We start from the raw sequence: 26,649 nt of genomic DNA on the forward strand, positions 1-26,649 counted from the left end.
AAAGGACTTGAATGAAATAATGGAGGGAATGCTCATCAGATTTCCGATGACACCAAAGTGGGAGCGGTAAATGACCTTAACTGATGGGAGAACTGGGCCCAAACTAACAAAATGAATTTCAGTAGGGACTAATGTATGGTTCTACATTTAGGCAGAAATAACCAGCTTCATAAATATGAGCCAGGGGACACCTCACTTTCCAGGAGTACAAGGGGAAAGGATTTAGGAGTATTACTAGAGCACAAGCTTAACATGAGTCAACAGTGTGATGCAGGAGCAAAAAAATCTAATGCTATTCTAGGCTGCATCAACAGAAGTCTACTGTTCTGATCAAGGTAAGTGATAGTACGCTCTCTTGTGCCTTGCTCAAACCACACCTGGAGTACTGTGTCCAGCTCTGGGCACCACAATTTAAGGAGGATGTCGACAAGCTCAAATACCTTGGAGAGTAGGATGCAAAGCAATGGGTTCAAATTACAAGGAAGGAGATTCTGACAGCATTAGTAAGAACTTTCTGGCAGTAAGAACTGTTTGACAGTGGAACAGACGACCTCATAAGGCGGTAGACTCTTCACTAGAGGTTTTTAAACAGAGATTGTATGGCCACCTGCCAGGGATTATTTAGCTGAGATTCCTGCATTTCAGGGGGTTGGACTATATGAACTTTGGGGGACCATCCAACTCTACAATTCTTATGATCAGGGAGTTATTGCAAACCTGTTTTTCTCTGTCTCTGTCCCTTGAGTCACCCAGATTGTCCAGGAGATTTCAGAGGAGGTGGACCTCCTTAACCTCAATAATTATATCAAAATAATGGTGATTTGTTTACGTGCTCCAGGGATTCCCCCCAAAATGGCCTTTGAGACCAATAGCATAAACATCAGAATCACAGGCAGGGATGAGGTTACTTCTTGTAACAAGCCTGAAAGAAGTGGGAGGCTACTTATGGTTATCCTTGCGTTCAAAGCAGCTGCTGTACTGAAATCACTGCAGTCAGGAGGCAACTTTTGCAGGCAGAGCCAAGATGATCTTGCTGCTGCTGCTGCTCCTGCTGCTACTAATGCCCAGCGGAGCAAATGGGATGCTGAAAGCCAAATGTCCAGTGGAGGTCTTCAGGCAAAAGGATGCACTGAATTATTACAGGCCAGGAGACCACCTCATTAGTGGCATCATCGCTCCGAAAATTGCTAAATTCGAACCATATGTACTTTCCTGGCCACCCACAACTAAGATTGGGAGGTAAGTGACCTGCCCATCTCCTTCCTTTGTCCCTCTGTTGGGAGGGAGATTTAGAACTTGAGAAGAGCCCGCTGGATCAGGCCAATGGTCCCTCCAGCCCAGCATCTTCACCCCACAGTGGCCATGCTGGCAGGATTGGCGCACAACAGCATGCTCCCCTACTGTGATTTCCAGCAACAATAGCGAGAAAGCCAAAATCCAGAGGACAGCTGAGAGCTTTGGGGCTGCAATGTGACCTAAGAGCAAGCAGAGAAAGAGAGCCATGTTGGATCTCTGCTTGAATCCAAGGCTGTGGCTTTGGGGTGTTAATGCTGTGAAGCCCTCCATCGTAGGCTAAGGTTCTATATTTGTGTAAATAAACCCTTTATCCTAAAGACACCACAGTCCCTGCAGTAGTTCATTCCCAAAAGGAAAGACGAACCCTGGGTAACCCCTAAAATCTCACATAGCTGAAGATGTGTTTCCTAGAGGAGAGCCAGTGAGTGAGGTGTGCCAGAGTTGAAATGGAGGGGGAGTGCAGCCAGCAGCTTGAGAGAGCAGACCCGCTGCTGGTGGAGTGGGTGAGAAGTCTCAGTGGGGAGGAAAGCTCGACTCCCTGCAAGATAAGGGCCCTGCTGGATGAGATGAGCTACAGGGAGAATTGACGTCAGCCAGGAGCCCCGCTGCAAGGCACCTAGATGATAGGGGTCGCCAGAGAAATCCAGAGTGTGGCTGGGCAGCTGAGGGGCTTGGACAGCAAAGAGAAGGCAGACAGGCAGGAGCTGAGGAACGTCTGCTAGTTGATTTCTTAAAAGCACTTCTGTAGGACCTGAAGGTTCTTACTGGGACCACCAAAAATGTTGGCTCCCAAAGAGAAACTCACACCCTCATTGCTCCTTCCCAGTCCAAGGTTTGGTTTAGTGTGTTGTTTTAATAGTAGTTAAGATCTCTCCTCCTCAATCCCAGTCTGTAGCCATGAACATATCTTGACTGCAGATCATGGTTATGGTGGAGAGAACTCAATGTCAGTCCCAGGTTCAGACAACACACTACGCCAAACCTTCACATAGCTGCCACACTGCAATGAACCAAAAAGACCACGGAGGAGCAAAGCAGTTGTGATCTCCTCCCTAGCAGCCAACACATTTCTGCTAAGCCATGGTGTAGATTAGGGAAACGCTTCATACAATCTTCACAGAACATCAAATGTACATAGGGACTGTTTGTGTGAAAGTGCTGCCAGACCCCAAAAAAGCCCTCCTTCAATTGGAAAGAGAACATGTCATGAAAAGGTTCAGACTCAAAGCCTTCTAAACTAATTTTGAGGTATGGGGAGTTTTGCAGGGGGAGGAGAAGTAGAGAGACGAGCAATATTTGTGAGGTGGTAGAGTCCCACCAGACCCACACATTTGTGATACAGACTCACAAAAGCCAATGTGGTCCAACTGGTCCTTGGGAGACTCAGTTCAAATGTCAGGTCAACCATAGTGGGTGATTTGGGAAGGACATATTCACCAGATATCTAGTAGACTCATGTCTACTAGGTGCTGTGTGCAATATCCTGGTGCTAGCAAAATTCCTCATCAGTAGAGTAAAGAATAACCACCCAGTTGCAACAATAACTGAGTAGTGTCACTGTTGACCTCTCCCCTCCCCCCAAATGAGAAAGATAGGGGGGGAAGGGAATCTGGCGTCCAAATAAAAATAAGCATCACATAAATAATCTAACAACATCATGAATACAGATGTCACAGACGGACCCTGTTGTGGGAAAAGTGGTGCAGGAGGAAAGTGCCTCAGTGGAGGGCAAACAGCAGGACGGAGAAGAGCTGCTGCTGCTGCTGCTAGATCTCTTCATGTGGGTGGGGTCAGGGGAACAGCTGGCTCCTGCTGATTTGGGTGAGAGAAAACCCTTCAATGATTTTTCCCCTTGGGTTTCTCCAAGATAACCTTGTGGGGTGAGGACCAGTCCCTGTACTGGGTGCAGGTCTTAAGCAAGCCCCAGCAGCCAGGGTCATCCAGGATTCCATAAGTTTGGGGACCAAGAGCCATTGGGGAGATTATCTACCTCTATCAAAGAGACATTGGGAGTAAGCCAAGAGTGGAATTTCTGGCTAGTAACTTGGGTGGACTGGGCCAGCTGATCTTGAAGATGGTCTCCGCCAGATGAAGACCTGTGGAAGTACTTTGATTTGGAGTTTGGGGAAGGGGGTGAAGTGGACTGGCTCTGGGGCAGTAAGAGGGGGAAAGGTGAAGGCAACCACCAGTGTGCCAGAGAGACTCACTCGGACTGGAATGTGATTTTGATGCCTCTGTTCCACAACCACATGGCAGGCCAACGGGATATTGAAGGGCTCCCAAAAGATTGAACCTATGATTTTAGCCCTGAAATCACTGTTGATCTACTTGAACTGAGAACCCTGTGAAATGCCAAGACAAAGAGCCATGCAAGCAACAAACTGCCATGGTGTTGGGGTTTGTGCTTTTGGCATCTGTTTATTTACTTTATGCAGGGATCCTTCCTGCAAGTTTTGGCCATGGTGTATGAAATGCTGTTGATTTGTGCTTTCTGCATGTTTTTGTGGGAATGGGTTGATGGTTTTTAGGAACTGTTCAGATAACTGTGTGTGTGTGTGTGTTTGAAAGCTGCTCTGTGCTGCAGGAGCACAAGAATGAGCAAGGCCTTTGGTTAACGCAGCTCAGGTGCCGAGGTTTGCATCCTGGCTGAAACATGTCAGGAACTCATCATATTTGGGCTGCCCAATGTGAGTGGGTAAGCTGCTCTGTGATGCAGAACTGTAGCTAGGGAGTGTTCGCCAGTGAGAAAGAGCCTGCTTGGCAGGGAGTTGGACTCTATGGCCCTTGTGGTCTCTTCCAACTCTATTATTCTATGATTCTATGCTTGAAGCTAAGTTGGGTTAAAAGTCTAATTGTGTTCTACTTCACTGTCTTGTCTTTCTAGAAGGAAGCCGCATTTTGCTGTTTGGTTGCACATATGGGGACAGGTTTCTGGTTCTGGGGTGGGGTAGTGCTATGAGCTTGTGGGTGCCAGATCCCTGTAATTCTTAGATTCAGCAAGTGTTAGAATTCAGTCAAGGCTCCTCTAATCCTTGGAATCAGCAAGTGTTCAAATCGAATCAAGGCTTTTAATATTTGAAGTGTAAGGAGGACAAACGAAGGGCTCTGTGGGAGACAGTAAATGGGTGGGGTCTCTCCCTCAACTCACCCTTCCCCAACTCACAGATAGTGAGAAGGACAAAAGTCAGAGGGAAGCTGAGAGTGTTGAGAAAGGGAGATACCACAGTCACATCTATGTGGTAGGACTCGAACCAATGGCTTCAAGTAACAATTAAGGATTCTGAATCTCCTTTATTGCGTGCTTGTGAGCTTATCTTTGGGGCACCTGCACTGCTGGCACAGAATTCGCCTTGTGCTCTTAGAAATAAGGGGAAGGAGAATGGCTGCCTGAGACCACTCTTTGCTTGCAGCTGGAAATTGTGGCAGATCCTGTCGTTTTTGTTTGCCACCCAGGAGATCAACCAGGACCCCGGGCTCTTACCCAACGTCAGCCTGGGCTACAACATCTACGAGACCTATTTCAACAAGAGTATGACCACCGATGCCACGCTTGACCTGCTGGCTGGTGGAGAAAGCCATATTCCGAACTACAATTGCAGAGGGCAGAATAACCTGCTGGCAGTTGTTGAAGCGGCTTATTCTGAAATCTCCAAACTGATTTCAACCATGCTGAGCATCTACAAAATCCCACAGGTAGATTTGAGATGGGAGGCCAGCTAAATAAAATTCTTATTTGTGGTCACTTCTGGCAAAAAAGGCGGGGGGGGGGGGAATCCAAAAAAAGACCAATGGACGGCAGTAGCCTTTAAAGCAATTTGGATCTGATTTGAAAAAGACCTCTTCCTTTTTCTCCCTTTTGTTATGTTAAATTCTATATAACCTGGTTGGCCACATGGGCCACATGTACCAGTGCTGTGCTATGCTATCATAGAATCATAGAGTTGGAAGAGACCACAAGGGCCATGGAGTCCAACCCCCTGCCAAGCAGGAAACACCATCAGAGCACTCCTGACATATGGATGTCAAGCCTCTGCTTAAAGAACTCCAAAAAAGGAGACTCCACCACACTCCTTGGCAGCAAATTCCACTGTCGAACAGCTCTTACTGTCAGGAAGTTCTTCCTAATGTTTAGGTGGAATCTTCTTTCTTGTAGTTTGGATCCATTGCTCCGTGTCCGCTTCTCTGGAGCAGCAGAAAACAACCTTTCTCCCTCCTCTATGTGACATCCTTTTCTATATTTGAACATGGCTATCATATCACCCCTTAACCTCCTCTTCTCCAGGCTAAACATGCCCAGCTCCCTTAGCCGTTCCTCATAAGGCATCGTTTCCAGGCCTTTGACCATTTTGGTTGCCCTCCTCTGGACACGTTCCAGTTTATCTATAAACCATTTCCTAACTGAGATGGATCCAAATGGTCGTTTATTCCAAATTTGTTCCCAGGGTTATTCCTCTAATTCTTCTCCAAAACCGATTAGTGTAGAGGTCTCTGTGTTCATATAATCCCACTCTTTCCCACCTAGCAAATGAGTCTGATTTAGGTGCTGTGCGAAAGGAAGAATGAGAGAATGTGGATCCAAGCTGAGATAGAGATGAGAGTGATCCACATAGCCAAGGCTCCTTTTATGTTTTCCTGAAAATAAAACACAAATCCTTTTCTTACTAGGTCAGTGTTGGCTTCGCCACTCATGTCCTTAGCGACAAAACCCAGTTCCCTTTCGTCTACACAATGGCCCCAAATGAGGAAACTCAGTACTGGGGGATTGTCAAGTTGCTCCTGCATTTCGGATGGACGTGGGTTGGCCTCTTCGCTCCAGACAACGACAATGGAGAGACTTTTATGAACGCCGTCAGGCCGCTGATGACCAGTAGTGGGATTTGTGTGGCCTTCTCGGAAAGAGTCCTTTACGTGACCCTATCCGAAATGTTGTCACAGAGTGAACTACCTGCCATGTGGAGACGAGCCAACGTATTTGTTTACTATGGGGATGCCGAACACCAGTTTGGTCCCATCCTCATGATACAGCGCATTCTTGGAAAGGAGTACGCAGGGGCGAAAACCTGGATCACAACAGATATCCAGGGCATCAGTTCAATATTGTTTTCTGATACCCAGGACTTCCTGCTCATCCATGGTGCTTTGTCCTTTGTAATGAAGACCAAACAAAGGGGGGCGCACAAGCACTATCAACCAGACCTATTTGCTTCTCTGCGGTTTTGGCAGAAAGCGTTCAACTGTTCGTGTTCAACGGATGAGTTGCCTGTGAGAGGCTGGACAAGATGCACGGAGAAGGAGGAACTGGAGACTCTGCTCAAAAAGGATCCCGATGAAACCATGTCTCGTGAGAGCTACAGCATTTATTACAGCGTCCAAGCCTTGGCTCAGGCCTTAGACACCGCATATTCATTCAGATCCAAGTGGTCAGTGGTTGGTGGAGGAGACAAGTGGAGCCTTCAAAGGCTACAACCATGGCAGGTATTTCCATTCTCCTTTTGCTACAAATTGCAATCCATTGTCCAGTCCTGGAGTCCTGATCCAGAATTATAGTTGTGCTTAGCCTCCTCCTCCTCCTCCTCCTCCTCCTCCATAAAGATGTGTAATCATATTGCCATGAATTTGTAGGTGCTAGACCCACCTAAATTCCTGAGTTTAGTAGGTGTTATAATGTTTGGAATCCCTGCGAAGGGGTGAGCTCCCGTTGCTCGGTCCCTGCTCCTGACAACCTAGCATTTTGAAAGCACGTCAAAGTGCAGTTAGATAAATAGGTACCGCTCTGGCGGGAAGGTAAATGGCGTTTCCATGCGCTGCTCTGGTTCACCAGAAGCAGCTTAGTCATGCTGGCCACATGACTTGGAAGCTGCCTGAGGACAAACACCAGCTCCCTCGGCCTATAGAGTGAGATGAGCGCCGCAACCCCAGAGTCGTCCGCACCTGGACCTAACGGTCAGGGGTACCTTTACCTTTATAATGTATGGAAGTGAGAGCTGGACCATAAAGAAGGCTGATCACCAGAGAATTGATGCTTTTGAATTATGGTGCTGGAGGAGACTCTTGAGAGTCCCATGGACTGCAAGAAGATCAAACACATCCATTCTTAAGGAAATCAGCCCTGAGTGCTCACTGGAAGGACAGATCCTGAAGCTGAGGCTCCAATACTTTGGCCACCTCATGAGAAGAGAAGACTCCCTGGAAAAGACTCTGGTGTTGGGAAAGATTGAGGGCACAAGGAGAATGGGACGACAGAGGACAAGATGGTTGGACAGTGTTCTCGAAGCTACCAGCATGAGTTTGACCAAACTGCGGGAGGCAGTGGAAGACAGGAGTGCCTGGTGTGCTCTGTCCAGGGGGTCACGAAGAGTCTGACACAACTAAACAACAACAACAAATGCAACAAATCTTTGAATTAATTAAAGCAATCCCTGGGATTTCCCAGCATGCCTAGGAGACAGGAAAAGGAGACTCCCCGATTTCTCTCTTCCCACGCGCCCCACGCCCCGTAGATGTGTCTGGAGGCGGGGGAGGGGTGGGAGCATCCTTACCCAGAGAAGTCACCGTCTCATAATTCTCCTCCATGACCTCCCTGTGCAGAGCTCTTTGGCCTGGATCCAGCAGAGCCCATTCCTCCTGGGTGAATTGCACAGCCACCTCCTCAAACGTCACCAAGTCCTGGAATAACGCCAAGATTGCAGGTTGGACCCTCGTTTGGGAACAATCACATATATTCTTGCATTGCAGAGGGTTGGACTAGATGACCCTTGGGGGTCCCTTCCAACTCTATGACTCCACAAATAAATAAATAAATAAATAATAATAATAATAATAATAATAATAATAATAATTTATTATTTGTACCCACCCATCTGGCTGGGTTTCCCCAGCCACTCTGGGTGGCTTCCAACAAAGATTAAAAATACTTTAAAATGTATTTCAATGTGGTGTCGTGCTTAAAGTATCAGACTAGGACCGAGAGACCTGGGTTCGAATCTCCGTCCAGCCATGATGAAGCTCAGTGGGTGAACCAGGGCTCAGCCTTAGCCTACTTCTCAAGGTTGTTGTGCAGGGGAATTAAACGAGGACCATGTAGACTCCCTGGAGGAAAAGATGGGGTATAAATGCAACAACCTCAGATATGCAGATGACACAGCCTTGATAGCAGAAAGTGAGGAGGAATTAAAGAACCTTTTAATGAGGGTGAAAGAGGAGAGCGCAAAATATGGTCTGAAGCTCAACATCAAAAAAAACTAAGATCGTGGCCACTGGGCCCATCACCTCCTGGCAAATAGAAAGAGAAGAAATGGAGGCAGTGAGAGATTTTACTTTCTTGGGCTCCATGATCACTGCAGATGGTGACAGCAGCCACGAACTTAAAAGACACCTGCTTCTTGGGAGAAAAGCAATGACAAACCTAGACAGCATCTTAAAAAGTAAAGACATCACCTTGCCAACAAAGGTCTGTATAGTAAAAGCCATAGTTTCCCAGTAGTGATGTATGGAAGTGAGAGCTGGACCCTAAAGAAGGCTGATCGCCAGAGAATTGATGCTTTTGAATTATGGTGCTGGAGGAGACTCTTGAGAGTCCCATGGACTGCAAGAAGATCAAACCTATCCATTCTGAAGGAAATCAGCCCTGAGTGCTCACTGGAAGGACAGATCCTGAAGCTGAGGCTCCAATACTTTGGCCACCTCGTGAGAAGAGAAGACTCCCTGGAAAAGACCCTGATGTTGGGAAAGATGGAGGGCACAAGGAGAAGGGGACGACAGAGGACGAGATGGTTGGACAGTGTTCTCGAAGCTACCAGCATGAGTTTGACCAAACTGCGGGAGGCAGTGGAAGACAGGAGTGCGCTCTGGTACATGGGGTCATGAAGAGTCGGACACGACTAAACAACTAAACAACAAATAATTTTTCTTTGGCTCATTGCTCCACACGCGTCAATCCTCCCTTTGGGTGTAATTTGCTCAAACACACACTACGCACAAGCACTATTAGGAAGTTTGCACACAATCCCACCGTTATCATATGGAGTTGTCGTGCTTTCTGAACGCTGGCGCTTTCTCTGCCATTCCAGTTCCACGCTTTCTTGAAAAAAACCCAGCCTTCAAATTCTTCCATGGGAGAGTTTTATTTTGATGAGAACGGGGAGATTCTGGCCAACTTCAACCTCGTGAACTGGGTCCTGTTCCCCAATCAAACTCGCGCCAGAGTGAAAATTGGGAGCGTCGAGCGGCAGGCATCCTCCAATGTCAAGTTTACCATCAACCCAGAAGCCATTGTGTGGCCGTTGCAGTTTAACAAGGTATTAAAAAAAAAAAAAAGATTTTCAGTTTTATACATTTCAATAATTTTACAATTGTCTTAACATTTTGAAACTCGACTTCCTTTCCTCTCTTTCTGCTATTCCTTAAATCTATTTTTTAATATTTTCTGGATATTCCAAATTGACTTAATTTGCTCATTTATTCATCTACTGTAAATATAAACTCGTATAAAACTGCAGGTTATTACAATAATCCCGCCTATGTTCTTATCTGTTTACTGTTTATTAAATAAGCCATTTCCACTCTTTTATTAAAAGATTGTTATCTTTTTCCCCGTGGCAAGTTTCGCCATTTCTGCATATTCCGAAAGTTTTTGTAGCCATTCTTCTTTCGCTGGGACTACTTCTTCTTTCCATTTTTGGGCAAGTAACATTCTTGCTGTTGTAGTCGCATACACGAATAAATTTCTATACAGTTTGGGTTGTTCTGTCCCTATAATTCCCTAAAGGAAAGCTTCTGGGGTTTTTTTTTTAACAAACTTTATTCCAAACATCTTTTTCAATTCATTCTGTATCATTTCCCAGTAAGCTTTAATCTTACTTCAAGACTACCACATATGATAAAAAGAACATTCTTTCTCTTTACATTTCCAACACTTGTTTGATTTTGATTTATACATTTTTGCCAATTTACTCGGTGTTAGATACCATCATTATAACATTTTTTAATATACCACATTTTTTGCTCTATAAGACTCACTTTTTCCCTCCTAAAAAGTAAGGGGAAATGTGTGTGTGTCTTATGGAGTGAATGCAGGCTTCGCAGCTATCACAGAAGCCAGAACAGCAAGAGGGATTGCTGCTTTCACTGCGCAGTGACCCCTCTTGCTGTTCTGGCTTCTGAGATTCAGAATATATTTTTTTTCTTGTTTTCCTCCTCCAAAAACTAGGTGCGTCTTGTGGTCTGTTGCGTCTTATAGAGCGAAAAATACGGTAATTTCCCTTTAAACCATAGCATGCTGTAAATTTTATATCCATATTCCACAATCGTTTCCATGCTTCCATGGGAGTCTAACAAGCTAGAAGCTTTCCTAAGAACCTGCCTTATGCTGAGTCAAGTCCCTCAAACACAGTATTATCTATTATACACTAACTGGCAGTGACTCTGCAAAATTCCAGGCAATGCTTCCTGCAGGGATTGAACCCGTGACCTTCTGCATGCAAGGCACCTGCTCTTCCACTGAGCTACAGGAAATGCTTTGCATCGTTCCCTTGGTGTGACTTGGTTAAGTTCTGATAATTCCCTGTCTCTGAGTTTTGGGCCCCTACTAACCCTAACCTTTGGTGGGTGAGCTCCCCACTTCCTCTTTAGTGATTTTGACACTGCTCATTTCCTTGCCCTCTCCATTTATACCACACAGCCACCACAAACCACAATATATAGGTGGGACGTGGGTAGCGCTGTGGTCTAAATCACAGAGCCTCTTGGGCTTGCCAGTTGGAAGGTCGGCAGTTCGAATCCCTGCGACGGAGTGAGCTCCTGTTGCTCTGTCCCAGCTCCTGCCAACCTAGCAGTTCAAAAGCATGCCGGTGCAAGTAGATAAATAGGTACAACTGTGATGGGAAGGTAAATGGCATTTCCGTACGCTCTACGGCTTCCGTCCCATTGCGCCAGAAGCAGTTTAGTCATGCTGGCCACAAGACCCAGAAAGCTGTCTGTGGACAAACGGCGACTCCCTCGCCTTGAAGTGAGATGAGCACTGCAACCCATCGTCGCCTTTGACTGGACTTAACCGTCCAGGGGTCCTTTACCTTTTACCTTAGGGGTGTTTTTTGTTCAGGACCTTCTGCTGATATGTTTAATTTCTGCTGATAATCTGTGCATTTCTAGGTTGATTTTTCACAGTTACTGTTTGTTATTACTGTTATTCTAGAACTTAAATTTTGCTTATTTTTGCTATCATGTCTGGTTTCTTTCAGTCTTGCACTCTGCCTTTGGTATTATACACAAACACAGAGTTGCGCCCAACATCCGGGGGGGGGGGGGCGGCTGGGTGTGATGTCATGCACATTGCCTCTGATGACTGTTGCATTGGGAGACGCCTCCCATACCCTCCAGCATTTATCCGATGAGAATCGGGACGTCCCATTTCATAATGATAATTTTACTATTTATACCCCACACATCTGACTGGGTTGCCCCAGCCACTCTGGGCAGCTTCCAACATATATAAAAACATAATAAAACATTAAACAATTAAAAAAACAAAACCTTCCCTATGCAGGATTACCTTCAGATGACTCGGGGGTCTGAGAACCACCAACATCCAATGAAAATAGGGACGTCCTAAGGAAAAGCAGGACATCCCGGGATCAAATTTGAAGCCGGGACAGCTTCTCTAAATCAGGGACATCCCTGGAAAATAGGGGCCTTTGGAGAGTCTGGCATCTTTCTGATGTGACATTTGTACGCGTGGCTGCACTTGTCAGCCCGGGGCGACTTCCTGCCCGGCCATGCCATGTCAGGGCAACATGTCGCCAAGCCTCCTCTACTCCTTCAAGATTGGAGGAGCTGAGCCCCACCCCAGAAGACATTGGGGAGGGCCCTGTAGAGGCCTCAGCCCCATAGAGTTAGCACACCTGATATTATGTATAGTTAAAGGTAAAGGGTAAAGGAACCCCTGGCCATTAGGTCCAGTCGTGGCCGACTCTGGGGTTGCGGCGCTCATCTCGCTTTATTGGTCAAGGGAGCCGGCGTACAGCTTCCGGGTCATGTGGCCAGCATGACTAAGCTCCTTCTGGCAAACCAGAGCAGCAAACGGAAATACGGTTTACCTTCCTGCCGGAGCGGTACCTATTTATCTACTTGCACTACTTGTCAGCTTTCGAACTGTTAGGTTGGCAGGAGCAGGGACTGAGCAACGGGAGCTCACCCCATCGCGGGGATTCAAACCAGCGACCTTCTGATTGGCAAGTCCTAGGCTCTGTGGTTTAACCCACAGCACCACCTGCATCCCATTATGTATATTATGTACAGTTAGGATATTTAATATTCCAGCCGAATATTAAAAACAATACAGTGATACCTCGGGTTACAGACGCTTCAGATTACAGACACCGCTAACCCAGAAATAGTACCTCAGGTTAAGAACTTTGCTTCAGGATGAGAACAGAAATCGCTTGGCGGCAGCGGAAGGCCCCATTAGCTAAAGTGGTACCTCAAGTTAAGAACAGTTTCAGGTTAAGAACGGAACTCCGGAACGAATTAAGTTCTTAACCTGAGGTACCACTGTACAGCGTCAGACATTAAAAACTTCCCTAAACAGGGCTGCCTTCAGTTGTATTTTAAAAGTAAAATAGTTGTTTATTCCCTTGACATCTGGTGGGAGGGCGTTCCACAGGGCGGGTGCCACTACTGAGAAGGCCCTCTGCCTGGTTCCCTGTAACCTCACTTCTCGCAGCGAGGGAAGCATCAGAAGGCCCTCGGCGCTGGACCTCAGTGTCTGGGCTGAATGATCGGGGTGGAGATGCTCCTTCAGGTATACACATTTTTAAACCACATTAACAAATCCTATGGACACAAATACTTCTTAGGCTTCCCGCTTAACGCTCCTTTTCTCTCTCTCTTTAGACTGTGCCCATTTCCAGGTGCACTGAAAGCTGCTACCCTGGGTTTGCCAAGGAGATCCAGGAAGGGCAGCCGGTCTGCTGTTACACTTGTGTTCAATGTACAGAGGGGACCATCTCCACTCAGGAAGGTGGGTGAACTCTTAAGAAGAAGAGTCTGTGTGGTGTAGAGGTTAGAATGCTGGATTCAAACCTGGGACACAAGGGTTCAGATCGTCACTAAAAATAAGGCTCACTGGGTGACTGTGGGCTATTCACTGCCTCTCTTCCTAACCTACCTTACATATAGGGTTGTTGTGGGGATTAAATGAAGAGGGGAAGAACCCATGTAATGCCACCTTCAGCTGCTGGAAAAAAGGGGGGGACACAAATGTAAGTTTGCACTCCTTTCTCAGCGATGTCTACGCTGGCTCAGTCACATCCACAGCATGGAAGCTGGCTGAATCCAGAAAGATGTGCTCTTCGGGAAGCTGGCTCAACTCTGTGTTACAAAGATGACACAAAGGCTGGCGACATCAACACTGCCCTGTGGGTATCATGGCCACTTGTCCCATCACCTCCTGGCAAATAGAAGGGGAAGAAATGGAGGCAGTGAGAGATTTTACTTTCTTGGGCTCCATGATCACTGCAGATGGTGACAGCAGCCACGAAATTAAAAGACACCTGCTTCTTGGGAGAAAAGCAATGACAAACCTAGACAGCATCTTAAAAAGCAGAGACACCACCTTGCTGACAAAGGTCCATATAGTTAAAGCTATGGTTTTCCCAGTAGTGATGTATGGAAGTGAGAGCTGGACCATAAAGAAGGCTGATCACCAGAGAATTGATGCTTTTGAATTATGGTGCTGGAGGAGACTCTTGAGAGTCCCATGGACGGCAAGAAGATCAAACCTATCCATTCTTAAGGAAATCAGCCCTGAGTGCTCACTGGAAGGACAGATCCTGAAGCTGAGGCTCCAATACTTTGGTCACCTCATGAGAAGAGAAGACTCCCTGGAAAAAAACCCCTGGTGTTGGGAAAGATGGAGGGCACAAGGAGAAGGGGATGACAGAGGACAAGATGGTGGGACAGCGTTCTCGAAGCTACCAACATGAGTCTGACCAAACTGCGGGAGGCAGTGGAAGCCAGGAGTGCGCTCTGGTACATGGGGTCATGAAGAGTCGGACACGACTAGACGACTAAACAACAAATAATTTTTCTTTGGCTCATTGCTCCGCACGCGTCCATCCTCCCTTTGGACATCAACACTGCCCTGTGGGTATCTATTTTAGAATACCATAGTGCCTGGAAACAGTCGTGTTTTGTATCCATTGCAATGACCAGAGGAGGAATGACCGCCGAGAGGAGAAACCCCATGGTGCGTCTGCACGACCACAGCCTCACACCTTCCTCTGCCCCAGCTGCAACAAAAGATGTCTCTCCCCTGTCAGTCGCTACAGCCACAGGAGGCGCGGCAGCCTTCCAACAGTTGGACTTCACCTCCAAAGACGCCCTATCCCCCAGTGTCTTGTGAAAAAGATGGAGGCCAACAAATAAAGAAATAATAATAAAGAGCATGGGTAGGCAAATTAAGGCCCGGAGGCCGGATCTGGCCCAATTGCCTTCTAAAACCGGCCCACGGACTGTCCGCAAATCAGCATGTTTTTACATGAGTAGAATGTGCCCTTTTATTTGAAATGCATCTGTGGGTTATTTGTGGGACATAGGAATTCATTCATCCCCCAGAAAATATAGTCTGGCCCCCCACAAGGTCTAAGGGACAGTGGATCAGCCCCTGATCAAGAGGCTGGCTGCTGGATCGGCTAAAAGTCCATCTCGTTCAGCATCCTGTCTTTTCAGACGCTCCTTTTGGAAATCTCCAAGCACCACCAGTTGTCAGGGGAATAAGGCAAATACGTACGTTCCTACCAGTATATTCATAATCAAAGGCTCTCTTCCGGATAAATCACAATAAAAAAATATATAAAATAAGTTACAGTTTAAAAACTTCCTACACGCAAAAAAAAAATTTGGGGTGGGGGGACCATTCTTTTGGGTCAGCACCAAATCAGCACCCTCGTTTTCACGATAGTTTTATTGACTCTCCTGAATGTTGATGATATTTCTCTGTATCTTCTTCTCATTGGAGTTTTTTTTACCTTTATTCTGTTTTCTATGTTGCCCTGACAGTTTTATTGATAGGCAAGTTTTTAAAAAATATGTATTTAAATAAATTAAATTTTCATTCCGGCATTTGCTGCAAAGAAGGTGGTTTTTTTTAACTTGAAGCTTCTGTAAAAAAATTTTTTTTACTCCCTATCATTAACTCGGTTTATTTTGATTTGAAATAAATGACCTTGGGGAAGCAATCTTTGGGGTACCTTGCAGAGAGCAGGGGGAGGGCTTTGCATATTCTGCCCACAATCCACCCTTTTTGTGGCTTATATCATGCTCTTTCTTCGAATGTTCCTGCTTTCAAAGGCATGTGCTAACCCTCACGATACAAGAGACTCCACTGTAATATGCCACGATTCTGTAACGGATGTGTGTAGGTTCCTGGGCAGAAAATCAGATAATGCAAAGTTCAGGGTACAGAATTTCAGAGGGATGTAATTGTGCCTAAGTCTCTGTAGGATGTAAGAAGAAGAGTTTGGATTTGATATTCCGCTTTATCACTACCCTAAGGAGTCTCAAAGCGGCTAACATTCTCCTTTCCCTTCTGCCCCCACAACAAACACTCTGTGAGGTGAGTGGAGCTGAGAGACTTCAGAGAAGTGTGACTAGCTCAAGGTCACCCAGCAGCTGCATGTGGAGGAGCGGAAACGCGAACCCAGTTCACCAGATTACGAGTCTACCGCTCTTAACCACTGCACGACACTGGCTCTCTGCATGTAAGCTTCTGTATGCAAAGCACGACCTCTTCAGATGAACTTTTTCCTCTCTCCATCCCTACTATACATCCTTGCCTTTAGCCTCTCCCATATTTTCCCTAATATATTGGAATATGGACAGTTATAGGTGTGAATGATACTAACACCATTCTCCTTCTCAGATGCAAACCTTTGCACCAGATGCCCAGAAGATCAGCATCCAAACGAGGCCAGAGACAAATGTGTCCCCAAGATTATTACCTTCCTCGCTTATGAAGAACCCTTGGGAATCCTCCTGGCTTCCTTTGCCCTCTTCTTGTCTTTAACCACATGCTTTGTGTTAGGACTTTTCATAAGATTCCTGAAAACTCCAATAGTCAAAGCCAACAACCGGGATCTCTCCTACATTCTCCTCCTCTCTCTTCTGTTCTCCTTTTTGTGCTCCTTCCTGTTCATTGGCCGGCCAGGGAAAGTGACCTGCCTTCTCCAACGAACATCATTCAGCATCATCTTCTCGGTTGCCGTCTCTTCCGTCTTGGCAAAAACCATCACTGTGGTGCTGGCCTTCCTGGCCACAAAGCCAGGGAACAGGGTGAGCAGATGGCTAGGGAGGAATCTGGCCACCTCTATTGTCCTTTCCTGCTCCAGTGTCCAAGTTCTCCTCTGCACTGCCTGGTTGTTGATCTCCCCACCATTCCCAGACTTTAACATGCATGTTGATCCTGGAGAAATCATCCTGCAGTGCAATGAAGGGTCTGTGGCCATGTTTTATGCTGCCCTTGGCTACATGGGCTTCCTGGCTGCCATCTGCTTCACAGTGGCTTTCCTGGCCAAGAAGCTACCTGGGGCCTTCAATGAGGCCAAGCTGATCACTTTCAGCATGCTGGTCTTCTGCAGTGTTTGGGTGTCCTTTGTGCCCACCTACCTGAGCACCAAGGGGAAATACATGGTAGCCGTGCAGGTCTTCTCTATGTTGGCCTCCAGTGCTGGGCTTCTGGGCTGCATCTTCATCCCCAAATGCTACATTCTTGTACTGAGGCCTGATCTGAATACAAAGGAACACCTCTCAACAAAAACTAAAGATGGCACTGCGGGAAATGCAGTCTCATATAACCAGCATGAGTAGCTCTAGTTAATGCATGAAGGGGTTAAGACCATAGAGTAAGTCGTCGTTCCTAGACTTGACCAGGTCACACCTCCTCACTTCTGGTGACGGACAGTTAAGGAAAGTTCTTTTGTTCACCTTCTTTCCACTGTTCATCCTCTTTCAGAGAGCCAGTGTGGTGTAGTGGTTAAGAGCGGTAGACTCGTAATCTGGTGAACCGGGTTCGCATCTCCGCTCCTCCACATGCAGCTCCTGGGTGACCTTGAGCTAGTCACACTTCTTTGAAGTCTCTCAGCCCTACTCACCTCACAGAGTGTTTGTTGTGGGGGAGGAAGGGAAAGGAGAATGTTCAGAAACATTTTTTACCAAGTTCTGTAACTAAGTCTTTCCACCTGTGTTTTCCTTGCTGCTGCATGAAAAAGCACGTGAATCTGATCTTTGAAGTTTGTAAGTAATTTTTCAACAAAACTTACCAAACTGTGTGCTACAGGGGTAGAAAGGGGAAGTTGATGTAAGCGACTCACTGGGATATTTAAAAGGTCTAACAGCCTTTATTCTCACACTACACTTTGCTTCATGTTTTGTTTTTTAAAACCTCTGCTGAGGCTCTCTCTTCCTGGAGAGTATTCTGCCCCGCATTTGGATCTAGGAATGCAGCAACATTAAAAAAATTACTCTTAAAGAACCCTGTGTGTGATCTGTGTGCTTCTGTGCATGACATCCATTTCACTGACCCCCAAGTCAGCAAAGGGCACAAAATTTGACACTAGGAAAGAGAATAATTAACAATCATGCAACATGGATTGGTTGCTTCTGAAAAACATGCTTGTCCAAAGTTGCCTTCTTGTGAATCAGGCCACTGGCATGTCTGGCCCAGGACGGTCCATTCTGCAAGCAGTGACTCCCCAAATGTCCTGCCTCTTTTCCCCAAAACCCCTCTGCTTCCTGGAGAAGCCAGACTTGCTATCTGGCCGCTAGCAAAACCTGGTTCTCATTCCCCTCCTGCCTACCAAATGTAAGCGTGGTCCTCAATTTGCCCCAGAGGAGCAAGAAGGTTGCAGCTAGATATGACTGGAGGCTGAAGCCTATTTTGATCATTTATTTAAAATGCAGGAGCTGAAGACAGTGAACTCATTTTAATTTATTGAAGAGGAAGGCATAATCCACAGAGAATTTGAAAGGAAAATCAAAAGCACTTTATACATAAATAACATTGGGATTTATTGATTTGTATGGGAAAATAAATTGTGAAGCTGTATGAAAATATCTGGCAAGGACCCAATGACATAGAAAGATTAAAAGTAAGTACGATACTTTCCCATTGCCAAATCCTTGATTGGCTTCCACAAACCCTTTAGTTAAAGCTTCCTACATTCCCGGCTGTCCTAATTGTCCTAACTTCCAGGTATTCTATTTCCTGCATTTGTTTACTGAAGCTTTCAAAGAACTCTATAAAGTTACTGAGAGGAGACTTACTTGTTCTCACTATCCCTCCTTTCCCTGAGCACATTGCCTCCTGCCCGCAGATCTCTCCCCTCCTTCAAGTGACACCCTAAAACCCACTCTAACATCACCCCTCAAATTGCCTTATGTGAGTTATCTGAAATTCAGTAAGTAGTCCACTGTAACTGAAGCTCTTTCCAAACTCCATGCATTAATTGAGCTTTTCTATTAAGCTGCAATTAAATGTGAAGTTAACACTTCACATTAAAGCTCTTTCCACATTGCATACATTTAAACCTCTCTGATGTTTGTGCCCCTCTAGGGTTGCCATATTTCAAACTGTGAAAATCTGAACAGAAAAGTTGTTGAGATTTTTTTGGGCAACATTGTTGAGCTTTCCTTTTTCCTTTTTGGCCAAAGTTTTTGGCAAAATCGCACCAAAAAAAAGGGCGTTGTTGAGCTTTTATGGAGGCTATATCCAGAACGGCCTCTCTCACATATGGGTTCTTCGATGTACAGTAAGGTTACTGTGAGACCGAAAGCGCTTTCCACACTCCTTGCATTTAAGTGGTTTCTCCCCCGTGTGTATTCTTTCATGCACAATACGAGTCCTGTTCTCACTGAAGCTCTTTCCACACTCCTTACATTTAAATGCTTTCTCTCCTGTATGTGTTCTTTGATGTAAGGAAAGACTATTGCTATCACTGAAGCTCTTTCCACATTCCATGCATTTGAATGGTTTCTCCCCTGTGTGTGTTCTCTGATGTCTACTAAGGCTACAGCTGTCACTGAAGCTCTTTCCGCACTCGGTGCATGTATATGGCTTCTCCCCTGTGTGTGTTCTTTGATGCAAAGAAAGCCTATTGCTAACACTGAAGCTCTTTCCACATTCCATGCATTTGAATGGTTTTTCTCCTGTGTGTGTTCTCTGATGTGTATTAAGGCTACTGCTCTGACTGAAGCTCTTTCCGCACTCCTTGCATTTAAAGGGCTTCTCCCCTGTGTGGGTTCTTCGATGCAAAGTAAGGCTATAGCTCCTACTGAAGCTCTTTCCACACTTCATGCATTTAAATGGCTTTGTCCCTGTGTGGATTCTGCTACATGTCTTTAATGTTGATTTATAGCTATTTCCCCCTGCGTTGTTTCCTTTGGGATCTTTTTGTAGGATCAGGAATTTACAGACATCAATACCCTGAGAACCTGCAGATTTCTTCTTCCCATTCTGTGATTGTTTTCCTTCGTCCCTTTTTTGTCCTCTTAGCTTCCCAAACATTTCTCTTCCTGCTTCACGCACAGATGTTTCCAACGACACCACAGGTGGCACTCTATAATTCCCGGTGTTCTGCTCATCATCTGGTAGAGGGGAGGGAGAAGAAAATAATGAACTCAATGTATATTAAGTCAAGTTCAGGGGCACTTTGGATGCCTAGTGAGCTATTTTAATTTAGGGTATACCTTACCACATTGAAGGGAAATGTTGAACGTGGAAGCCATCCCTCCTCTTTTTAACAAAAGCCCATCTGGATCAGACCAAGTGCAGGATCCCCACAGTAGCCTACCCTGCTAGCAGAACATAAAAGCAGGAGACGACTTCTTCTGCTCCCTTGATTCCAGAGCTTAGCACATAGTCATCATAACTAATAGCCATTAAGATCTTACATGATTTTGTCCAATTTCTTTTATAAACTCCTGAAGATGTCAACCAGAACTACAGTGGTACCTTGGTTCTCAAACGCCTTGGAACCCAAACACTGCAAACCCGGAAGTGTGTGTCCTGGTTTGCGAACTTTTTTCAGAAGCTGAACGTGCTCCGTTTTGAGTGTTACGCTGACGATTTGAGTGTTATGCTTCCGATTTGAGCGTTACGTTTCCGATTTGAGTGCCACGCCTGTTTTGAGTGTTACGTTGAGGTCTGTCTGTCTTTGCTATTTATTTTGCGTTTTTGCAGTTCTTTTTTGTTTTGTTTTTGTGACTGTGTGGAACCCAGTTCAGCTACTGATGGATTGATTGATTGATTGATTGAGTGTGTGACTGCAGTACATTGTTTATTGCTTTCATTTTATGGATCAATGGTCTCGTTAGATAGCAAAATTCATGTTAAATTGCTGTTTTATTTTTTTATATAATATTTTTTATTCTTTTTAGCATACAATTTTTTTAAGACATACCACACAAATTATTATACATATGTCCTTGTTTAGACTTCCTTCAGCATCTCTGATAGCCTTCCATCTTGATTATTTCTCTTGCAATTCTTAATATTGCCTTTACCTTTTCTAACAAATCATTTCTCCCTTTCCATTTTTACAATATTTCTTAAATTACTCCTCACAGAACTTCTTGTAGTCCTACAAACATAACCTGATCATCACAAATACTTTTCAGATACTCAGCAAATTTAGTCCAGTTTTCGGTAAACCTCTGGTCCTGCCGGTCTCGGATTCTTCCTGTTAGTTTGTCTAATTCTGCGTAGTCCATCAATTTCATCCTCCATTCTTCTAATGTTGGTAGTTAAATTGCTGTTTTAGGGGTTGTTTTTAAAAGTCTGGAACGGATTAATCTATTTTGCATTACTTTCTATGGGAAAGCACGCCTTGGTTTTGGAACGCTTTGGTTTTGGAACAGAATTCCAGAACGGATTAAGTTTGAGAACTACGGTACCACTGTACTTGCATTCAGATCTTACATGAATTTGTCCATTCTCTTTTATAAACCCTTGAAGATGTCAACCAGGAGAACTTGCATCCTGATGGGTCAAATCCCACCCACCCCTTGCCCCAGATGATTTTACACAGGAATGGACAAATTCTTACTACTCCCAGACCAAAAGGAGCTCCACAACACAGCTAAGCATTTATCTGCTGCACTTTCTGCTTCTTTGGGATTTTCTGAACAGTAATTCAGGGCGGATTCTTTGAAGGAAACAGACAAGCCTGGCTACTTTTGACCACAAAATATTCAGCCTCTTCAGACTGAGTCATTTCTATGACCTCAAGGATAATGAGTAGAGTTGTTCTGATTTTGTAAACTTCTGCACCAGAGAAAAAGGAGACAGCTCTGTGGCCCCAAGGAGGTTTAGCCTTGTACTTGTAAATATGAGCCCACTCACTGGATATGGAGCTTGGCTTGAACCATCTCCTGGGGGTTATACTGCAGAACTTACAGTGAGGGGGGGGGGAAGTATTTGCTAAATTTGCCCGTTTGCTCTCTGACGAAGAACCGACCAGTCCATAATTTTAATGGTAGGTTTATTGTAGCTGTGAGAGACAAAATAACAACAGGAAAACCCCCAGAAACCCAGAAGACAAAAGTCAGAGATTGATGTGCATTATAATGAGTGAAATAAGTATTTGATCCCTTTGCAAAAGATGACTTAGTACTTGGTGGCAAAACCCTTGTTGGCAATTGCAGAGGTCAGACGTTTCTTGTAGGTGGCCACCAGGTTTGTACACATCTCAGGAGGTATTTTGTTCCACTCCTCTTTGCAGATCCTCTCCAAGTCAATAAGATAATTATATTATAATTCTATTATAATTCTATACAGTGGTACCTCGGGTTAAGAACTTAATCCGTTCCAGAGGTCCGTTCTTAACCTGAAACTGTTCTTAACCTGAAGCACCACTTCAGCTAATGGGGCCTCCCACTGCCGCCGCACGATTTCTGTTCTCATCCTGAAGCAAAGTTCTTAACCCAAGGTACTAATTCTGGGTTAGCGGAGTTTGTAACCTGAAGCGTCTGTAACCTGTAGCGTCTGTAACCCGAGGTACCACTGTATAGCTTAACTCACTGCATTTTTACTTCAATCCTGCTAATTATAAATGTATACGATCAGTTTTCATATATTCAATAAAACATTTCCATTCCAAATCAGTCTCTTTGAACCCAACGCTATACACGATTTCACATATATGTGTGGTACCAGGGAATATAAACCCCCATAGAAGTGGGGAGTCACCTGCACTAAATTCATACCTTTGACATTTACCAGTCAAACAAATACCAGTATGTCCTTACCAAGAGAGGCAACGGTCTCATAATTTTCCTCCATGACTGTTACCATAAAGCACCAATGCTGCAGCAAGCAAAGGTTCTAGCAGCTCAGCCAGCTGCTTGTGGCTGGAAAGCCAGACAGGATGTTTGTGACTGTTGCCATGGGAACAAAGGGGGCAGTCCATTCTGTACTGAGCACCGGATGTTAGCTCAGTGTGTGTGTGTCATATGACCCGTACTGGATGTACTTGGGAGGAGTTTTCTCCTTGCTGTTGTTAAGTGCAGACATGATTCTCTGTACTGATGTAAGAGGCAGAAATAAATGATGTAAATAGTTTTCTGTCTGCTTCTTTCCCCTCCCTGGGGACACCAAAGGGGAGAGAGGAAGAACGGTGTGTTCCTCTCATACATCTGAGAAGAATCGCCGGACCTCGCCTGCTTATCAGCAGAGGTTGGGAGACGCGGGGAGGTCGACAGGAATATCTGCCGGTGCCTACGCTTGTGGCACATTCCTCTGACCCAGGCAGAATTCCAACAGTGGCAGCCTTCGGATGGTTGCGATTCATCGGACATCTGCATGAGAGGCTGGTGGATTGTCCTCCTCTACTCCAAGGAGGAAGAGAAGCGTCTGAAAGCAGCCAGAGGCTCCACAGACAGCTGATGGAAAGAAGAGGTGTTTTCCAGAGCAACAAAGTTCAAGGTATGCTGCATTTCGGGCTAAAAGTGTGAACGCAGGAAGATTAATTCCCTGGTTCACGGAGCTGCGTTTCAAAGAAAACAAAAGCTCCGGAGGAAGAGGCCTGCAGCTTGGAAGCTCAGCCTGCATTCCACAAATTTTTGTGGTAGATAAGAAGTCCTATTGGAATGCATTGTTGCTAGGTAACGGTCCTGGAAAGTTACTGGCAAAGGGGCTGGACTCTGAGTGTAAGCGTGGGAAAGCGAAACAAAACCAGAGAATGTTTTGGCTACAAGGTTTACGAGCTCTTGGAAGGGACTTTTCAATAGCAGCCTGAGTTTAGCTGCCAGGTGCAAAGAGCGTAAACAATTTGCAGTTTGCTGCGTGAGAAAGAAAAAAACGACTGTTGGATTTTACAGTTTGTTTGACAGCGTGAAAGAGGCTTGGCTTCAAGATGGATGCCAAGAAAGGGGGAGGTTTGCCTTGCCCTCCTTGCTTAACCAATGACAATTATTCATCTTGGTCTGTAAAGATGAAGGCCCTGCTGCAGAATCAGAGGCTTTTTGATGTAATTGAAAACCCCATCCCTGCAGCACCAACCAGAGGTTGGGAGTCACAGAATGTAAGGGCCAGGACTGCTATAATTCTGTGTGTCTCAGATGATCAGTTGGTGCATGTTCAGCATTTAGAAAATGCGAAAGAGGTATGGGACACGCTGCGTACAACGCATCAGAGAGATGCTGGTTCTTCAGCGTTGCTGTATTTTGAGAAATTGACCAATCTGAGACTTGCGCCTGATGGAGATGTTCAAGCGCACCTGACAGAAATGAAGTTTCTGCGTCAACAGATGGTGGAACGCAATTTCCGTCTTCAGGAGGAAGTGTTTTGCTTCATGATGATAAACAGCCTTAGCCGCACCTACAAGGTTGTTGCCAGTCAGCTTGGTTCCCTACCGGCCGCGCAGCTGACCGCGGAGAGAGTTTGTGCTGTGGTCCTGAATGAACACGACAGACTTGCTGCACTGGAAGAAAAAGACAGAGGGAGGGAAGAACAGAGTTCTAATTCCCCCACTGCTGATGCTACTGGAGAGCATGGTGTAGCATTGAGTGCTGTCCGATGCTACAATTGTGGACAGACTGGGCATCTACAGCGAAACTGTAAGAAGCCGCGCCAGTCAAGAGGAGCAAAGAGCAGCTCTACGAAGCCTGAGGCGTCAGGCAAAAGCCGTACCAAGTGCCAGGTGAAACCTGCAAAGGCTATGATGGCGAAAGGAACCACGCCAGATGTTGGGAACGCATTCATAATCGACACGGGCTGTACAAAACATTTGTGCCCGCACAGAGGACTATTTTCGACGTTGAAGAAGCAAAGCTTCACTGTGAAACAGGCCAACGGTCAGGAGTTGGAAGCAACTGGAATTGGAACTGTGTATCTTGAGAGTCTGAACCTGACTATAAGCAATGTTTACCTGGTTCCAGAACTGAGATTTAATCTGCTGAGCGTGTCGCAGATTGCAAAGAAAGGACTGAAACTGTCCTATGATGCTAAAAGCTGCAAGATCTACAAAGATGGAGAACTGTTTCTTACTGCCAAAGAGAAAGATGGACTGTATTTGTTGACTTTTGATCAAAGTGATTACATGAAATGTAATTCCTCTGTTTTTAACGAAATCTCTCTTGCAGGCATGACCAGTGTGAGCACTAAGACCAAGAAGGTCGACAGAGCATTTCAGCGGGTGTATGCTGATGTGATTGGTCCTCTAGAACCATCTAGAGGCGGTGCACGATTTTACCTTTTGTGTGTGGATTGTTTCACTAATTATTCTTGGGTTTATATGATGGAGAAACCGCAAGAAACTTTAGAAAAGTTTCAGGAGTTTTGTGACAAGGTTAAAAATATGCATGATGCTAACATTGATTGTCTTTTCACAGATGAGAAGCAAATTTTTCTGTTGCAGAAGTTTCAGAAGTTCCTGGATGGAAAAGGGATAGACCACAAAGTGGCAGTCTCGCAAGAAGCGTGGAACAGGGGGGTTTGTGTAAAAGTGAACAAAGAATTGCAAAAGGGGATGAATGCGCAATTGCTGAGTTCACATTTGCCACATGAATATTGGGCCGAATCGCTAGCGTCCTATCTTCATGTGTGGTTGAGAAAGGTCTCAACAGAGTTGGGATGTTCTCCTTTTGAGAAGCTGTTCAATAGAAAACCTTCTGTTGTCTATTTTAAGGTTTTCGGGTCTCATGTGAGAACAGAAGCTCCAGGTGGAGTAAAGAATGCCAGAGGCATTTTTGTGGGTTATGAAAAGGGTCTCTACAGAGTAATTTTGTCTGAATCTGGTCAGGTGATTCTCACAAAGTTCCTAGAGAGTGCTCCAAAGCAAGAGCGGGTTGTAGAACAGACATTTCCCACAGGAAACGATTCAGAGGATGATGATGATGATGAGTTTGATCTTATTGAGTTCAGTAGTACTGATGATGACAGCGATAGCTCAGACAGCTCAGTTGTCACAGTCATTGAGAGGAAATCTCACATAATGACTAGACCCTCAGAAGAGGAGGATGAACCATTGATTAAGCTTAGTACTGGTTCTCCAGAGAGTTCAAAGGTTGAACCGGTGAGCACAGAGGATCAGAACCTCATACGCAGGTCTGAGAGAGCAACGAAGGGTGTACCACCCAAGAGGTATTCAAAGGAGTTTGCTAACCTTGCATATGTTGCTATTGTAAACGACCAAGGACAGATTGAAGCTGTGTCTGAGTCAGAGACAAAGGCACAACAGAGAGTTGTTAACCGAGGTAATGCGAAGTCACACAACCAGAGAGGTACATTGGTTAAACCAGTGGCGGGGAGTTCCAAGGGTGGAACTGAAACAACAGGGGAATGTTATAAATATAACAACTGTTTGTTTTCTTCTCTGGATGACGCTTTGCTCGCAGCACACATTGATACTTTAGGGGGAGTATGTTACCATAAAGCACCAATGCTGCAGCAAGCAAAGGTTCTAGCAGCTCAGCCAGCTGCTTGTGGCTGGAAAGCCAGACAGGATGTTTGTGACTGTTGCCATGGGAACAAAGGGGGCAGTCCATTCTGTACTGAGCACCGGATGTTAGCTCAGTGTGTGTGTGTCATATGACCCGTACTGGATGTACTTGGGAGGAGTTTTCTCCTTGCTGTTGTTAAGTGCAGACATGATTCTCTGTACTGATGTAAGAGGCAGAAATAAATGATGTAAATAGTTTTCTGTCTGCTTCTTTCCCCTCCCTGGGGACACCAAAGGGGAGAGAGGAAGAACGGTGTGTTCCTCTCATACATCTGAGAAGAATCGCCGGACCTCGCCTGCTTATCAGCAGAGGTTGGGAGACGCGGGGAGGTCGACAGGAATATCTGCCGGTGCCTACGCTTGT

General features: G+C 45.5%; 2 protein-coding genes across 5 annotated transcripts; one reads left to right on the top strand and one right to left on the bottom strand.

Moving 5' to 3' along the window:
• The first annotated feature begins 59 nt into the window (after positions 1 to 59).
• Positions 60 to 14,310, top strand: LOC308469677 (vomeronasal type-2 receptor 26-like). 4 transcript variants are annotated; one of them, XM_080992476.1, is made up of 6 exons: positions 60 to 1,239; positions 4,750 to 4,989; positions 5,962 to 6,771; positions 9,366 to 9,593; positions 13,186 to 13,312; positions 13,951 to 14,310. In XM_080992476.1, the coding sequence occupies exons 2-6, from the start codon at positions 4,828 to 4,830 to the stop codon at positions 14,274 to 14,276; spliced, it is 1,653 nt and encodes a 550-aa protein (XP_080848602.1). In that variant the 5' UTR covers positions 60 to 1,239; positions 4,750 to 4,827; the 3' UTR covers positions 14,277 to 14,310. The 4 variants fall into 4 exon arrangements, with proteins under 4 accessions (XP_080848602.1, XP_080848601.1, XP_080848604.1 ...); XM_080992475.1 differs by lacking the exon at positions 60 to 1,239 and having other exon boundaries at positions 4,201 to 4,989; XM_080992478.1 differs by lacking the exon at positions 60 to 1,239 and having other exon boundaries at positions 4,201 to 4,989; positions 6,520 to 6,771.
• A 3,573-nt stretch (positions 14,311 to 17,883) lies between these two features.
• Positions 17,884 to 22,627, bottom strand: LOC308470056 (uncharacterized protein; the record flags this gene model as incomplete). The annotated part of the gene is made up of 2 exons (XM_080993302.1): positions 17,884 to 19,932; positions 22,594 to 22,627. 2 exons carry the CDS (start codon positions 22,625 to 22,627, stop codon positions 19,073 to 19,075), a joined length of 894 nt encoding a protein of 297 aa, XP_080849428.1. The 3' UTR covers positions 17,884 to 19,072.
• Between the last annotated feature and the right edge of the window lie 4,022 nt (positions 22,628 to 26,649).

This window comes from Podarcis pityusensis (assembly GCF_964106645.2).
Source record: "Podarcis pityusensis genome assembly, chromosome: 2".
Classification (NCBI taxonomy): Eukaryota; Metazoa; Chordata; class Lepidosauria; order Squamata; family Lacertidae; genus Podarcis; species Podarcis pityusensis.